The sequence below is a fragment of the Thunnus thynnus genome, chromosome 8, assembly GCF_963924715.1.
Source record: "Thunnus thynnus chromosome 8, fThuThy2.1, whole genome shotgun sequence".
Classification (NCBI taxonomy): Eukaryota; Metazoa; Chordata; class Actinopteri; order Scombriformes; family Scombridae; genus Thunnus; species Thunnus thynnus.
This window is the reverse complement of record NC_089524.1, coordinates 16,505,471-16,523,625: the sequence shown is the minus strand read 5'-3', so window position 1 is coordinate 16,523,625 and position 18,155 is coordinate 16,505,471. Positions and strand designations below refer to the sequence as shown.

At 45.5% G+C, this 18,155-nt stretch overlaps 1 protein-coding gene across 2 annotated transcripts in view; it reads left to right on the top strand.

Moving 5' to 3' along the window:
• her6 (hairy-related 6) overlaps positions 1-12,491 on the top strand; it is a 58,816-nt gene extending 46,325 nt beyond the window's left edge. For both annotated transcript variants that reach the window (XM_067596782.1, XM_067596783.1), the window contains exons 3-6: positions 10,336-10,977; positions 11,158-11,253; positions 11,379-11,466; positions 11,648-12,491. In XM_067596782.1, coding sequence (XP_067452883.1) covers positions 10,870-10,977; positions 11,158-11,253; positions 11,379-11,466; positions 11,648-12,189 — 834 coding nt within the window. In that variant the 5' untranslated portion in view covers positions 10,336-10,869 and the 3' untranslated portion in view covers positions 12,190-12,491. The remainder of the gene's footprint in view (positions 1-10,335; positions 10,978-11,157; positions 11,254-11,378; positions 11,467-11,647) is intronic.
• Positions 12,492-18,155: the final 5,664 nt, after the last annotated feature.

Below are 18,155 nucleotides of genomic sequence, written 5' to 3'. Positions count from 1 at the left end.
TACCCCTGTAGGTGGTGCATTTAAGGTGGCTTAAAGGAATTTCTTATCCAATATGGATTAAGTTGAGTGGAAAGGTGTATGAGGTTAATAGAAGTAGTCAGCACGGTGCAGCTCTGTGTTGACTGAATAAAGATTATGTACAGTAGATATCATTCTCTTCATTGTTAGACCATGCTGTGAAGCAAGTAGCACCTCTAATGGCCCTTGAGGAACTGTGGTGAGCAAACCAGCCCTTTTAAATCACTGAAATCAATGCTGCAGCAGCAACACTTGACTCCAGCCCAACCACTTACATGTCAATGGCCTTTCCCATAATCCTTTGCCCAGTGATGACTGCGTGCAGGCTTGAGTGGGTGGAGCAAGCCCCCAGGAAGTGCACCAGGAAGGCTTTGAAGCCAATTTGACATAGTGGCCAAACCCAGTGATTACAACTTGCGGATCCGACGGGCCCAAAAAGCACTTTTCCTGCAAACAATCATGGGAAAATGAGCAGCTGTAAAATGGGGGATACGTTTTTTTGAGCATCACAACCCTCACGAAATGACTTATTTCAGAATCAGAATTTGATCCATTTGGTCTGATAACATCTTAAAAGTCTAGAAAAGCCGCACGCTTGAATGATTTTATCCCCATTCAAGTTAGCGGAGGGCTAAACTGGAAGTTAGTTTGTTCAGCTGGCAGAAGTCTCTGATGCACATGTGGTCGGAAGGCAGGATATAAAAATATCAACATCTAAATATTACATTCAGATTGTTTCAATTTGAACCAGAAAGATAGTAATGCGCATCAGTTTTGGCTGGTAGCAACCTGGCTAACTGTTAGCTCACCTATGCAAGCTAATGTTACCTTACTTCCATGGTGGAAAAATGCTACTCTAAAAAGCAAATATACATTTTAATATCATCATAATAATAAAGCTGTAGTAGCAGACTAGTGAAAACTGAGTAAACTTTAAAACTTTCCATGTTGGATGTAGCACCTTTTAATGTGTAATGTGTAATTTGTACCTTTTTGCACAGCCATTTAATTAAAAAGAAAAAAAAAATGCAGGCATCGGCAGCAGGGCTCTCTCTGATGACATCACAATCACTGATTGGCTGATGCAGCTGTTGTCCCAGGGTTATCATACTAAATTGGTCTCAGGACAACAACAATGTGGCAAAATTGGGACATGCCTCCAACGCTGTATCCAGTTTTCTTAATACATTGGTGGGGTGGAGAAAACAAACTGATTGCTGAAACCAGTGTGACGCTGAGGGTTGTAGCCAGCAGGACAATCTTACAGCAGCATTAGTTAGCTCATCTCCTCGTTGAAAGCTGATACTTTCTGATGGGAAAGAATGGAGCTTGACATGGGTGTGGCAGTAAGGCTGAATTTACACCAAATCAGGTATTGCAGCAAAAACGCCAGTCCTCCAATTCATTTGAATGGGGGTAATGCTTTTAGGTTGTGGGCGTGGGGGCTGCAGGGGCGCCACAGCGGCCTGCGGTGAGAAAGTTGAACCAGAATCAACTTTTGGAGAAACGCAACCCGAGGCCACGCTGCAGTGGCCAATCACAGCTGGCGATCAGATTGATCAGAGTCATACAACCCTGCCATGATGAAGGACAAAGACGTTACTAGAATGAAGGGAGGCCATTTCTCTTTGTCGGATAATGTTAAAAGTAATGTTAGGCTTTGCTGATGGAAAAAGAGAGAGAGAGGGAGCACAAGCGAGCTGAGAGCACCAGCAAGAGAAAGAGAGAGAGAGAGAGGGCAGCGGAGGTCGAGCGAGCTAGAGAGTGAATAAAGAGAGCGAGAAAGCAGGTGAATGAGAGAAATATAACGTTATTTTCTGATTGTTTCACGGCAGTTGCAAATAAACACACCCACATCCCCGCACACTTCTGCACAACCCTGCTGAGGTGCGCCGCAACGCCTGATTTAGTCTAAGGATAGAATATGGCCTAAGGAGAGGTGAGGGGGCAGATAGGGTGTTAAAATGACAGAGCGAGAGACTGTGGAGGGGATGGGGGCAGCAAGGTGAAACCTAGAATGTGGCAGTGATGATCTCATACCTGTGCATATGTGTGTGTGTGTGTGTGTGTCTGAGAGAGAGAGAGAAGTCTCAGAGAGGATTCGGTTCAAAGCCCCTTGAGGCCCCATCAGTAGTGATGTCATGGGAAACTATTACAAAGCCCATCCCGGCTGTTTGTAAACTCTCTCCATTTCCTCGTCGAAATCTGAGGGCCACATGAAAGCCTCCGTTTTGAACTGCAGAATAAAAACTCAGCATGTCTGAGGGCAATCTACTGTAACATTACCAGACCGGAGTAAAAAGTACTGAGTGAAAATGTACTCCAACTTGGACAAGATGTAAATCATTACTTTTTCTTTGATGTTCTTCCGATCTCTTCCCCTCGGTCTCTGTCTCCCTCTCGTCTTCATTACTTATCATTTCTCTTGACCGTAAACATTGTGAACTGATCCCCGCTGCTATCCTGCAGGAGCATGGGGCCCCTCTCTGCGGCGCGTTGAAAACAGATCAACTTGGAGGAGCTGGGAACATGAAAGGAGGGAGCTAACTACAGGGGATAAACGCATTCCTCTGCAACCCGGCCTGCTACTGCTGCTGCTGCTGCTGGCTGGTGGCAGTGCAGGGGAGCTCGCAGCAAGAAGCATTGTTGCCACAAAGCGAGGTGGAGGGGGGCAGCTGAATATCCCTGAGCTCCCTCAGATCTCACAGGCAGCAAGCAGCACTTGACCTTTCCAGCACTAAAGGAATATGACAGCCGTGAAGCCGACAGAGAGAATAGGGAGAGAGGCAAAGAGGGGGTGCGAGAGGCAAGAGACAAAAGCCACACAAAGTGCAGGCTGCCACCAAAACAGTTAGTTTGCAATCAACGTCAGTCATCCCTCCTGTCGGGACAGTTTGATTTCCACTTTTCAAATGAGGCGTTTATTTTTGGCCTGATAACAGGGCTCGCTAAATTGAAATTGGCAGCTCGACAATCTACAGATAATAGTCAACTACGCAGGAGATCATGTGAACAGCCCTTTCTTTCACTTTACTTGAGCCCCCACCCTCTCTCTCCTGTCGAAGACGAGAAAGGAGGAAATGAGGGAGGGAGAGAGAGAGAAAAAGGGCTAATCTTAGTCACAATCAGAGGAGGCTGAGAAGGCAAAAAAGGGCCCAAAAATGAAGGGAAGGAGAGGAAAAAAAGGGGGGGGTACGCTGAGGAAAAAAATAGAGTAATGTCCCGGTGATCAGGAGGAGGGCTTGAGGGGTGGTGGGGTGGGGGTGTACAGGAGAGGTGAGGATAGAAAGAGAAAAGGAGGGAAGGAGGGAATTTCTTTAATGTTTCTGGCAGCAGACCAGCTGAGGTCTCAAGGTTATCCTGGCTTTGCAAACTCCCACGGGAAAGGTGGAGTGCTGAGGGCCGAAGGGGGGGATATGGGGGCTTGAGGTGGAAGAGAGGAGGGAGAGATGGCTGCCCTTTTTCTCCAGGAGGGAGGCTAATGCTCTGGGGGAGGGTAATCCTCAGGCCCTCATGTCTGATAAGGTTGGCCTTGGCCCAGGTAGGAGGACAAAAAGGGCTCCGAGGCCTCCCAGGGCATCCTCGCAGACAGCTCCGCCCTCTGCCAGGTTAGCACATAAGGAAATCTTGGAAATTTCATGAATTATTACTCAAGACATTAAGTTATAATTACATTTGATTGATAACAATGTAATACCATATTGGTTCCCATGGCGAAACTTTCTTTTAGCATTTTTCCCTCCAGGGAGGTCAAAGGTCAGCTGCTGTACAGAACAGCTGCTCTTGATCTGGTTAAGTTTAACATCTTGCTTAAGAACACTTGGCTGTCTGACACAGGGCATGAACCTTACCATCATTTTATACTGCTGTGTTGATTTATTTATGAATATGTATTTGTTGTAAGATCAGGCTTTTCCTCTTGCTCTTTATTTCATTTTTCATTCACAAATACATCTTGCCAGTGCACATTAAAGTCCTCCTTTAACTACTCAATGTCTACAGCGAGATCATTGTCCAGAGATACAGTTGATGCAGCAGCCATTGTGACAAGACCATCCAGTCTTGAAACAAGCGATGGAAAAGATGAAACAGTTTCATCTCTCTTTCTATAACCCTTCACCTCTCCATTCCCGGACAAAGAATTCAAACTCATCACCTTTATGCAAATATGAGTAAACCCTGATTTTGACACGTTTTATCTCTTACTCTCTTACTCTGCATGTGTTTGTTTACACTAAACTAGGCCTATTAGAGATAATGATTCACAGCATCAAGCTGTCAGTTTAGGGAGCTGAGTGTGTCTATGTGTGTGTGCATGTGTGCCTGCCTCTTCAAAGGCTGGCCTTCTTATCTACAGTCAACAAACGGCTTCCTCAGGAGGAAATAGGGAGGCTTCATGCACCTGTAATTCAAATGTCCCAGTGCTCGCTGAGAGTAAACAAGTGAGATTCTCCCCCACTCAATTTTTATGTGGACTTGATGATTAATGGATCGAAAAAGAAAGGGGCAGATCTGTTCAAGGGCTCAACGAGAAACTTAATGTTTCAGCTTCAGTGTTTTCTGCTTGTGTAAAAGTGGCTTTGAGACAAATCGAAAATATCTTGTTCTAAAGACTGATCTTTGTTCCGAGCCCGGTCTTGTTTAGCCAGTGATTCTGCTCTGAGCAACTAATGGAAAACACATACTGTACATCCATACATATTTAGCCATAGGAGCAGAGCCCATCAATACATTATCAACCTCAACAAAATGTAAATATATGCCAGTGTGTATCCCGAACATCTGACCCAAATCTGATGCTATGTTATCTTTTATCTCTCCTGTAGTTCGACAGTTTAAACTCTGTATATAAATATGTCTACAGCCAGAACATCCAGTAAATGGTGGTTACGCTGCATTTGCATGAGTGGCCCTCACCCCCACCCGCACCACTACCAGCAGCAGCAGCAGCAGCAGCAGCAGCCGTATTCCCAGTTTGCTCCAGCCTCAGGCATGCTAACCAGAGACCCAGGCCAACTCACTGGTCCTCTCCCCAACCACTTCCTCTCCACTGCTGCTGGGTTTGACTCACCATGACCTCTGACCTTCGATGCTACACCGCCTCCCCCACACATGCAAATAGAGCTGGTCTGCTCCAGGAGGCATCAGAGAAAAGGAGAGGGTCGGACGGAGGGAAAGAAAAGAGAAAGAGAAGTGACGTGGATGGATGGAAGCTGAGGGAGGTGTCGGTGAGCGAAGGGGAGAGAGAGAGACCCCTAAAGGAAGTGCGAGCATCTTGGTCTCTGAAGTGGAGAGAAGTGGAGGGAGGCGGTGGCAGCCGCCTAGGGAGGCTCCAGTCTACAGCCCAGCACTGAGGCCTTAAAACATTTCTCTCTCTGTTTTAGCCAGCCAAAACGGACCCCAGCGCCTGTGTCTGCGAGGCTTACAGTGACCCACGCTGATCTTTTCTGTATGTGTGTGTGTGTGTACGAGAAAAAACAAGCGTGAGTACATTCACTGTACTTATTGTTTTCTTTGCTCCCAGGCTGCTCCAGGCACCTCGGTTTGTGTGTGTGTGTGTGTGTGTGTGAGTGTGTGTGCAAGGGGAGGTAAGCGATGTGTGCGGCTGTATCTGGAGAGCTTCCAAACTCCCTCATCTCCTCTCTTCTCTCCTCCTTCTGTTCTCTCTGCTTGGAGGATCTGTCAGTTCTCCTTCTCTCTCTTTGTGCCTGCTTTGATCCTGCTCTCCAAGCCTTGGCTGGCCTCGCTAACAGCAGCTGAGCACAGGTCCTACTCCACTCCCACTAATAACACACATTTATGACACACTCGCGCACACACACACACGCACTCTCACTCGCTGCTCCACTTACTCCCTCTCTCACACACTCCAAAATCGGTAACGATTGGCTCTGCTATCATTTAGCGCTTTCTGTAAGTTGTCAGACCTTATCGCTTTCTCACAGCCCTTTGTTTGCTGTAACCCTGTGCTCACACTGTGAGCAACTCGGTTGACGGGTCACTCTATTCCAGCTGATTGTGGATGGTGCTGGAGCCTCTAAATACAATCATATAATGGTTTCTTGTAGATGCAGTATGTTTTTATGTTTTATGTTTTTAATAGGAGAATCAGATCATTTTGCTTATTTGAAATTTCTTATCACAGTGTCGCTTTGTTTTGAAGAATTAAAGGATTTATGATGTACGGCAAAGATTTACGATTGAAAGATTTATTGCATGCTACCATGTAGCATCTTTATCGCACATACTATGTTCAGCGTTTCTCACCAAGACACATTTTGTGAACATCGAGGCCTAACTTTGCTGCATTTCCTACCTTATAAAAGATTTATATACGGTTATTGTTTTGACATCTACACTATTTTTCTTATCAGCTTGTGGTTTTTCATCATCTTTTTTTACTGGCACATTGCTTCTTTTTTGGAGTACATTACCACTAACATCTGTTACTGCCCTCTGCAGTCAGCAGAAATGTGAATCATGTCACACATCTGCTGGTTTTGTCTATGTGCATCTTCGTGTGCATGCTGGTAGAACACAGTACACACACAATACACTCAATCCTCCTTAGTACTGGGTACCTTTGAGCTGTACCAATTAAATAAAAATTATAAAAGTACAGAAGCAACCCTTTGCCAAGCACCTTTATTCCTGTAGTAATTCAAGTAAAGTTCAAGATAAATGGAAATCTCTGAATGTTTATTATGAGCCACTTATCTATTTTGCAGTTTCCAAGCAGAACTGCAAAGTTCATTGGCTGTTGACAAGCAGTGACAGTGCACACACTGGCCACTCATCTCTGATAGAGATGAACTTCTGGTGACTTGTTGAACATGCTTATCACACTGTGAACTGCTGGATAAGTCAGTCAGATAGTCAGCCACTGTGTGGCAGCCTCTTGGGAAAGCAGGCTGCGTCAACACAGTGCCACCCTCAGTTTGGCAGTGGCAGCCACATGACACCTCAAGGCTGGCCTTGATACAGCCTGCCTGTCTGCCCGCTTACTTCCCACTCTTCTTGCCAGCCATTAACGAAGCTTAAATGTCAGCATAGGCATTTAAGCTTCACCCCCAACTCCTCACCCCACTGAACACACACACATAGACACACACAACCTTGTCACCCTTGTGGCACTAGGAGTGCCCGTTGGCAGCAGTACTGTTCGCCAATGGCTTACACATTAATGCATGAGCAGTGGGTGACAGCAGGCCAGATTGTTTTGTAAGCGCAATATCTCACACTTTCACACACACTTTAGCCCCACAATCTCTCTGCCTAATTGCATTATTGCAGTGTGTGGAGGTCCATGGTCGATAGGGCTCAATAAAGATATGAGCCCTGGGAAAGACTGGGAGCGGTGGAATGAGAAAAGAGGAAGAGGGAGATAAATGGGGGAGGGAGGTGGGGAGGGATGATATAAATAAAGAGATAAAAAGGGGAGAGAGGATAAGATCAAGAGGGATAAGGGTTGGTGCATGGGACAGGGGAAGGGATCATAGGTAAAGGAATGTGAGAATTTGGAGAGTGAGGGCTGGGTGTCCCAAATATAAAATGTAAAATAATAACAGTTGTTTGTTTTCCTGTCTACTGGCCAGACAATTGTCATCTTTTGCTTTTCATCAGTAAAGTATCTCTGAACATCATGTGATCAAAAGCTTTCACAACAGAGAGCCATGCTCCCTGAGTCGGCCTGTTTCCCACAGATTTCTTGTGATAGAGGAGTTGACACATAGCAACAGGTAACACTCGGGGGACTGACGGCAGCCAGGTGCGCCCGATAAGATGTTAAACTCAGGGAAAGGGAGGGACCGACAAACCCAAGGCTCCATGACTCAGTTCACCACCGGAGACCTCTTGCAACATGAGCGTGAGAAAGTCATTCGGGCGGAGAGTGTTACACTCTGTCTGCTTCACATCAATACATTTGTTTTGGGACTCTGTCAGTGTCATTGTGCAGGGAAAAATGACTCAGGTGTGCAGTTCACAACAATGAGACATGTCAGTGATGTGTTTGACAGAGGCAGTATTGTTGTGCATGATATTTAGGATTATATGGTTTAGGTGCATGTACAGACCAGCCTCCCTCTTGCCAAAAGCTAAGTTTGCAATTACACACAAGACACGTGTGTGGTTTCACTGATGTCTCCACATGCCAGTTACTCATTCTGACATTATAGCTTATAGAGTGTAAATCTTATTGTAATCCACCACATAACAAGAATTCACGTGACTTTTTAGACAGATATCTGGGTGGCATTAAGTCAATAATAGTTTCAAAGTCTTGTGAGAATAAAATGATTTCAGTGTCAGAAAAAGCACAGGTGTTAGCCTGCTGATGACAAAATTCATCCTTAAGTTGCTGGTGGTGATGTCATAGCCTATAGTTTGCAGACATTGTAATTTACCGCTGCGTGCTCAAATGCAGGCTTGGAGAAAACCTAAAACCATCTCTGCGCCTCTCTCGTGTTCAGTCGGGGAACCGGAGCTCCGTGTTGCCTATCAAATTCACGATCTTGCGGCCAGCCGCCGGCGACGCCCCGCAGATCCAGGCGGCAAGCCGGCGAGAGGAGCGCCTTCCCCTGGTCGCCTGCGCGCCACGTGTCGCGGTCTCTGCAGCAGCTGGAGGTGTGTGAGCTCAGCAGAGAGACATCCGTTGAGCTCCGTATATTCAAAAAAAAAAAAGGGTTAGTTGCTTTTAATATGAGAGAATGACATTACTTTTCCTGGTTATACTTCTCCTTACGTTGGCTCACTTTTCAATTAAAGCCTGCGGAATTACGCATGACCCATGTTCTTGTCTTCTTCATTATAATAGCGGGTATAAGCAACTTTTATACTGTTTCTCTTATAAAAAAGACAACAATATGATCAAACATAAATAATTAATGATAAAATCAGTAAACTCATCAGTCTTCTGCTGAATTTAGTGTTCGGTTTTTCTGAAATTAATATTTAAGCTATATATATACGCAGGGGTCGAGGAAACAATATGTTTATCACCTCACGGACTCTTCAAACTTAAAACACCCACAAGAGTCCTGCACTCGGTGAAATGCATTACCAAGAACGCAGGTTCAAATGAACTTCCCTGTTTGTAACCACAGGCGCACAATCTAAAAAAAAATGTTGGAGCTGCTGTCCGTCAATAAACTTATAAGACGCAATAATGGGCCCTATATCTTTCTCTCTTTACTGCGTGTCTGCTCTTACGTCTCTCCAGCTGCAATAAAGATAAGGAAATGAAATTATGACCTGAAATCTAAAAAAGCCTTGAACGCGGTGGGGCGACCATAAGCGGGGAGGAGGAGGAGAAAGAGGAGGAGGCATCGGTCTGATCGTGTGAGCTCTCCGGGCTCAGAAATATCTCTGCTCTGGCTCACATTCCGATAAGGGAGCCCGATCCAGCTCTCTCTGTAGGCGTGGTTTTCCCAGGCTTTTAAAACAGCAGCTGCTATTTACCTTCCCCTCTAATGTAAACCACCGCCGCCGCCGCCACATACCCTCCCCTCACCCCTCCACCCTCCTCCCTGGCCCGGCGGCCAAACCTCCAACCACCGCGCTCATAAAACATCCTGGCACGTGCTCCACATTCACAACACCGACAGATGATTAAATGCCAAAATTTGTACCACAGAGTTAGGAACTACAGTGGTAAATAACATGGAAATGTAATGTGCGTATTTAATTTTATTTCCTCCTCTGAGAGCAGGCTAAATTAACGTTACTTTAGGAATATAATTATTGTCTTCCTGCATGTGTCTGAAGATTGGTGTCTGTCTCCTCCTTTGGTTTTTAGTTGTCATCCAAAGTTGTTTATTTCGCCAATTTAATTTTACTATAAGTATCTGCTGGGAAGTTTTTGTTGAAATGAAAAGTGTGCCTCCTGTGCCCCCACATGACTGAAACCCCGACTGTCAGATAGCCTACCACTTCCCAGTAGTGGTGGTTTTTACACTAGAAAAGTGCTTCAGAGTTTTACTTAATTTTTTTGTTTCACTGTAAGCAGTTTTCAATTAATTTCGGAAAGCTTTTTTGCACAGCCTACAGCCTACAAGACTTAGAAGGTAACTTTGTGGAGACAAACCGAAGTGTAATCTGCTCAAGGCTGAATAAAAGTTGATTTGATTGTGTAGTGTTGCTGATGTCTGGCAAGAGAATAATAATAACATGCATATTATGTTTAGCCTATTATTAGTATAGATGTTGTATTGCTGATTGTATTTGGATTTGTAGTATTTTTAACAATTAATTTATATATACTTTCGTATTATTGTGTAATATTTTTGCTGTTATCTGTTATGTTATGTTGTCTGGTAGATTAAAAAAAAGTCCCTCAGCCCGCTCCTGGTGGCGGTGCCCAGTCAGCGGCTCCACTGTTAATATGTAAACGGTGCGATGATTGAAGACTGAAGGCAGTTTCCCCGGCTGTGCCCTGAACCCGGGCCGCGCGCCATTGGCCGCCAGCTCCAGCGGCCAAACAACCAATGGGAGGGCGCCGACCACGAGCCGTCCTCCCTCGGGCCGCGTGTCCCTCGCCCTGATTGGTGGAAAGTTACTGTGGGAAAGAAAGTTTGGGAAGTTTCACACGAGCCGTTCGCGTGCAGTGCAAGATATAAATACAAGCCACACGCAGAGAACCCAACAGAGAGACTCTGCATCCGCTCCTGATAACCGCTGCTGCTGCTTTTGCGCACCGCTCTAACGGATTTTAACTTGATACATATCTCAGGATTTTTTTTTTGTGGGAGAGGGAACTTTTGAATATCACAACCTGAAAATATTCATCATCCCTTTACCTGCACCAGTGGACCGTAATTTGCTGTGGTATTGTGGGATAATTCCGATAAAAAGATGCCTGCCGATATGATGGAAAAAACCTCCTCCTCTCCGGTTGCTGCAACCCCGGCAAGCATGAACACAACTCCCGATAAACCCAAGACAGCCTCTGAGCACAGAAAGGTTAGTATTTTTATTTATAAGCGTTTCACACTCACCGGCATCTAAAAGCAAACATCCTCAAACAATTCATGTTGACCACAGTTGTGCACAAGCTCCTCGTCCAAAGCGAGGATTTTCACTTTTACGCACGAAACAAGAGCGGATACTTAACAATTTGTCTCGTTTTGTTTGTGTCTTTAGTCATCCAAGCCAATTATGGAAAAGAGGAGAAGAGCCAGAATCAACGAGAGCTTGGGGCAGCTGAAAACCCTCATCCTGGATGCGCTCAAAAAAGATGTAAGTACTCACTTGGCATCCTGGTTATTAAAAGATTTTTTTTACCTGCAAATCAAAACTGCCACTGTCAAACAGTGAACAAGAGAGCGCGTAATCCTAACCATGTGTGTTTTCCGTCTCTTCAGAGCTCCAGACACTCCAAACTGGAGAAGGCGGACATCCTGGAGATGACGGTGAAGCATCTCCGGAACCTCCAGAGGGCTCAGATGACCGGTAAGTCGCATTTTCCGGACTAATCTGTCGCAGGACTGTGCGTTTTTGTTCATATCTGGGCTACTCTCAACAATCCTGCTTCATAATCCTGTCCAGTGCGATCGTTGATAATTTTTCAGATACAAAAGTCGGTGGATATTTGGATATCCTGACTTATTCTTCCTGTCTGTTTTTTCTACAGCTGCGCTAAATACCGACCCCACCGTCTTGGGAAAATACCGTGCCGGTTTCAGCGAGTGCATGAATGAAGTCACCCGGTTCCTCTCCACCTGCGAAGGTGTTAACACCGAGGTCAGGACGCGGCTGCTCGGCCACCTGGCCAACTGCATGACCCAGATCAACGCCATGAACTACCCCAGCCAGCATCAGCACCAACACCAGCTCCCCTCCACCGCCGGGCCAACCCACCCCTCTTTCGGCCAGTCCATGGTGCAGATCCCCAGCTCACCTCCGCAGGTCCTGCCCATGAACGCGGTGCCCTGTAAAGGGGGATCCTCGCCGGCCAATTTACCTTCAGACGCCACCAAAGTGTACGGCGGTTTCCAGATTGTGCCTGCCACAGACGGACAGTTTGCTTTCCTCATACCCAATGCGGCATTTGCGCCTAACGGCCCCGTTATTCCTGTGTATGCCAACAGCGTCAGCACGCCGGTCCCTGTGCCGGCTGCGGTTTCTCCCGGAGCCCCTTCAGGCAACACGGACTCAGTGTGGCGACCCTGGTGAAATGTGGAAAGGACCGTAAAGACTCTGAAAGTGACACTTAATAGTTCTGTTTTTGTTCAATGTTAGAAAAGTTGTTTTGAATCTGTTTTTCTTGTAAAATGGAAAGAGTATGCACTATATTTGTACAGCTAACAAGGGAGTAAAGTTCATATTGAAATGAGATTTGTATTGTGGAAGTCCGTTCACTGCATTTTTTTTTATATATTTGTCTTTTTTTACTGTGTGATGCCAAAGATATGTTCAATGCGCTTATGCTGTTCTTCGTTTTGGAAGACAAATAAATTTGTAAAGATATGAACAAATGTGCGCTTGTTTTTGCCTATTTATTTGGAAAAAGTAAACCTGATATCCTTATTGATGCGTAAGATGTTACGAATTTCAGCCTGCTAATGTAGTTTATTTAGTAGCCTACTTTTGTAGAATGTGCTTAAAAGCAAAATTGAGAGTGGTGGCACATATTTAATGAGCTACCAGAAACTTTTTCGATGCAGTCATCCCATGTATTAAGTGAGAATGACTTTCTATTGAGGTCATCTACACATGAAATCAACAAGTATTTTTTTAAACTACCTTTTGCGCGCAATGAGGAACAAAATTGATATAAAAACTCACACCAACAGCATCAGTTATCAGACTTTGTTGTAAACATAAAAAGGAAGGGTTGCTCCATCCTATGCAGTAAGGTTTATGTTTCAACCGTGCAAAAAACAGTGTGTTTAATAAGAGGCATGCATCCTACTTAAGTTTCTTTAAGAAAAACGCTGTACATGCTCACTCACTGTAAGTCACACTAGACCAGACTGCCAGTAAATTGTAGGCTAATTGTAATTCAATTATCTAAATAAGTAGTCGGGCAGGAGACAGTGGCTCTGTAATTAATCAGCACAGGAGCTAGACTATCTGCTGGTGTTGTGTTCCTCAGGCCCAGCGGTTTCATGGTGGAAGCTTTGGAGCCTTACAGAGGTCACTTACGCCATCTAGCAACGCAGAGGCGCATTGCAATCTGATTGGTATTTGGCAGATCAATGAGTGGAGCATGCATGTGTGGTTGGCTCTTATGTAAAAGAGTGCAGTCTCTTTCTTATTTAGGAGTTACTTAAGGTAACGTTGCCTGATTATTATGCCCTGATTATTGTTTTATATGTCAAGTGAAGACACAGGAGTATTTTTTGGGAAAGGTTGATGTTTCATTACTGTGAGTCAATGAGCATGTTGGTTGCTTTGCTTTGCTTTGCAGGACTTGGTGATCAAGACACAGGTCACTTAATTTAAAATAGGTCTTAAGTTTGCTTGTATTCTATAAAGCAGAATGGCCACTCGGTGCAAATGAACCAGCAGTTTCTATACATATGAGATAACTTATTAGATGAGCAGCCAACAAACAACTTGAAGTGATCAAGCCTATAAAAAAAACATTATTAGTAGGATTTCTGCTGTTCATTCAGTTTTCACTTGGCCAGCAGTATTAATCTCCTGGCAGTGTGGTGCAAAGAGGAGCTTTGGGCTGTGTCTTTAATCAGAGCTGAGGGAGTTCCTTGATGCCAAGGGGGTTGACAGCAGAAGGACACGTTAAACACCTCGCCACTGAGCCATGTGGTAGCGCTCTGCTCTGCCCAGGTGTGCGTGCCCCCTCAAGCTATCCGAGTGTGGCCCTTCTTTGAAGGGGGTGTGTGTGGGGAAGGGGTGCAGGTGTTTGCAATTATCAGTGCGCTAAGAGGCACAAAGTGTGGATAAGTGCCATCATTTTGAATTTCCATCACACCTTTTTATGGGGGGCCATGCATCCCTGTTTGATTGAAGCCATGTGTGTGCTCGTGTCTGTGTGTGCATATGTCTTGTGTGTGTGTTTGTGGAGGGTGCTGGGTGAGGACATGCCTGGCCAAAGGGCACAGTGGGTGAGGTAGTGGGGAGTTAAGTGGGAGGTGGTGGTGGTGGTGGTGGGGGGGGGGTTCATGGGAAGGCCTACCACACGGGATAACAGTCGGCCTCCTGTGAGCCAGAGCTTCTCCACACAAACACACACACACACTCACAGACACACATACACACACATAACGTTCCCACAGCATTCCAGCTGTGCTCGGACCAGTGTCGAGCTTCCTGCCCTGAGCCCCGGGGCCACAGCTGGACACAGGACGTCTGGGAGGCACGTGGTGTGACCCGGACAACACCCAGCTGCTGAGCCCTCCCACCCCGCCTCACCAACATCTTCAGCGGTTTCTTCCCCTCTGGAGAACAGCTTTACGAGCCTCTCCAATTACCCAGTGCAGTGGCCGAGCTGCCGGAGTGACCGCACACATGTCACAACACGACCGGGGGGTTAGCTGCCATGCGTGTCCATTAACTTTTCCCACACTCCGCGTGCATGCAGGGAGCGAAAGGAGGGAAAAAAAAGCCCCTCTGCTTCCTCCTTGGCTCCCTAAGTGCTACCATATGGTCCGCTCTCCCTCTCTCTCTCTTATGGTTCTTCTCTCTCTCTCGCCCTCTCTCTCTCGGCCCGTCACTGGGGCTGTCTTTGATTGCAGCCCAGACAAGCGAGAGCTTTATGATTTAAGCCCAGGGCTTGCTGTACCAAGCCCTGGACTCATTTTGAAGCCAAACTCCTCTCCCTCCCCTCCTCTCCCCCCATCCCCTTACACCGCCTCCCCCCCTCCTCTTGCAGTTGCAGGGGAAGGCTGTTTTCTGGCAGGAAATGAATAGCTCCCAGATGAGCGCAGGAACCTGAGAGGTCGTGAGAAAGAGGCGAACCCCCCTCCGCAGGCCCGGCCTGCTGCCAGCCGCCGGGGGAATGTGGGAGAGCGCCTCTCTGACACACGCATCAACCCCTCTGCCCTCCACCACACTGCCTGACTGACTGACTGCCTGCCCCTGCACTGGGCCCTGAGCCTGGAAATAGACTGATAGACAGGGCAACCGCCACCAAGCCAGGCAGCACGGCTCGTCATCCAGCCAGCAGAGCAGCCAAGCAAGGAAAGGGAAAACTGTGGGAGGGGAGAGAGAAGTGTTGGATCCATGTGGGCGGAAGTGGATCAGTGTGTGTATATAGTCTGAATCCTGACCCAAGCGTGCAATACAATGGAAAGTTAGATCTGTAATTTTAGTTTACTTTAGACTCAGATATGACCCAGAGTAGGTATTTGCACAGATTTTGTACGCAGACCTACACATGCATACGCTCACTCACATGCTCTCCTCCCTCTCTCTCCCAGAGGCTTACACTCATTCCAGAGTATACACTCACTCAGACAGGTGTTCCTTGTCAGAAGCAAAGGGTTTTTCCCTTTGGTTCCCTGTGTGCTGAACTAACATTTATTCCTCATGATGTTGACACTGTTATGGTTGGACATGGTCAGAAGTTTAGCCACAGCTGTCCAGGCGTATTTTAGGATCTTTTTTAATCATTGCTCTGCATCAACATGACATGTTGAGATCAACTAATTACGGAATGAAGGTCGGCCATTTTATTTGCCAAGTGTAACAAAGGCACAGGATTGTGTCTCAGTGATATTGGCTCAGGGACATAACAGCTAATGTAGAGCAGTGGTCCCCAACCTTTTTGGCTTGTGACCCCATAAAAAGACTCTTCATCACTGGTTATGGCCTTAGTTCAGAGATGAGTTGTCATATTTTTTGGAACATCTATATATAAGTGTGAGAGAGAGCGAGATAATGCAGATATATATATAATATAGAATGACAGATAGATACATGATTAAAGTGATTTCCTTTCCTCTGTTCATCCCTCAGGTTTTCTTGTGGTGGTACAGTGAAACCTGACCTGAGATTCAGGTCGAGGGTGTGGTGCAAAACGTACAACATAAAGCTCGCTACACACATCACTCTACATAAAAACATGTGTTTGATCATTGTGTGCATTTATGTATAAGGCTGCAGCTGTAGAGTCCAGCTCTGGTGTGAGACAGGACAAACTATTTAAAATGAGTAAAGGGGAATTTCATAGTTTCATTTGTCTTTCATGTAGCGGATGAGTGTTGTCCTTTATGCTTAAATGCAGACTTGTGCAGTCACATAAGGTTAATAAAGAAGAGATACACTACTTGGCTCATAGTTGTCATTTATTCAGAAAAACTGTCAGTCAGTGAGCTTGAAGTGATGTGTAGTTGCTCACTAAAGGGCATCCAGATCTCATGGACCTGATCTCCACTCCTCTATTATTAGTGTGTTACTCATCAGAGTTGTTCTGAGCTCTTAGCAGCGCACCCAGTGACTCAGTACCCATCTAACTCTACATAGCGTACCCCCCTTTTATGCTTCCATCTCCCAGTCTCCCTATCTTTTTCTCTCACACTCTTTCTTTGTCTCATACACACACACACACAGTTTGTGCAAGGCTCCTATGGTAACCTTTAGGCCCAATAAACAGGACAAGCTGTCTACACACAAATCCCAGTGTGCGTGCCCACTTTCCTTGGCTCACCCTGCATGGCAACAAAAACCCCACCAGAGGCTCCCACCACCAGCCCATTCAAATGTCAGCCACCTCGTTTGAAGTCGCAGACTGCTATGTAAATCCACGGTGTTTCTCACCAGCCCAGCCTCTCACACACACTCAAAAACAAGAACTCAAGCAAAGGTGGTCCTGTGATGCTGGAGGATTGTTTCTTTTATAGTCTCCAGCCTTTAGAAGTAGTCTTTTTCATTCCTATGGCCTATCCTCCCAGTTTTGGTTTGTAAACATGTTGTTGAGGGGTTTTTGGTGGATGGTTTCAGGACATGGTGACTTGAGGAGAGCAGGACATGGCAACCATACGAAGCCATCAGTTACAAAGCTGGCACATCCCCCAACTCTGGGTGGTGACAATGATGACCCCATCACACAGCGCCTTTGTATGACCTGTCCTCCAGCTACTCTGGAACCCAAGGCCAATTGAGTGGGAGGGTTTCCCCCCCTCACAGACCATCACAACAAACAAATAGACCAGGCAAACAAGTTCCCACCACACCAGCGTCCAAACAACTGCCAACGGTGACAGTTTGGTTGGTTTTGATATCACACAAAGACGTTGTTCATGAAGCACTTCTGAGCCTCTTGCTTTCATCCGTCAAAGCCAAGTTTCCCAACCTCGGGGTCAGGGCCCCCAAGAATTGTCCCCAGAGAACAAAAAACAGGAAATCCTAATAAAAATGAAATGATTGTAGTGAACATTAATACCAATAATTCAAAACATGCAAAATATAAGCACATATAATCGTACCACATTATTACTGCATTTCTAGCATGGTATTATGGTTTTCTTGGCAGTTATTCAGTGTGTGCTCAAAGAGGTTTAACACTGGTTTAGATGGTTTAGTTCAGCCAAATGAGCGTGTTTTGCTATGCTACCATATTCTTTCAACATGCTATTTTTTTATTTTTTTTTTTTGTGATTGGTGGTTGGTTAGAGATATAATTAGGTTGTGTTTGTTCCTACTGTACTGTACTTTATGATGCATTAAAAATTGGAGGGTGTTACACATGTATTTTTATACATACTGTAAGTATTGCAGCATGTGTCTTCCAGTTATTCAAGCTTTATTTATTCATGAAGATCTCTTTTGCAAGAGAGGCCTGAGAACATATTACATGTACAACGAGACAATTCAGTTACACAAAGCAGTCATCACAGACAGAGACACACTAAACAAACATTCACAAATATTATTCAAATATCAGAACTTTAAAATCATAAGATGTATAATACTGGAAATCAGTTAAAAGCGGGCACAAGGAACAAGTCTCTCAGCAACTTAAACAGCAACTTATAAATGAAACAAGGTGCAGTGTCCCTGGACTCTGTGTCTTGCTTAAGGGCACCAGCAGCTTACACCCCTGTCAAAACACCACCCTGCTTCATGATTGAAACGGTACAATTCAAACACAGGATTTTTAAAATGCTACAACTTCATGTTTTTACAATTATGCACTTCAAACAATTTAAAAACTTCTGCAGCTATTTGTCTGATCT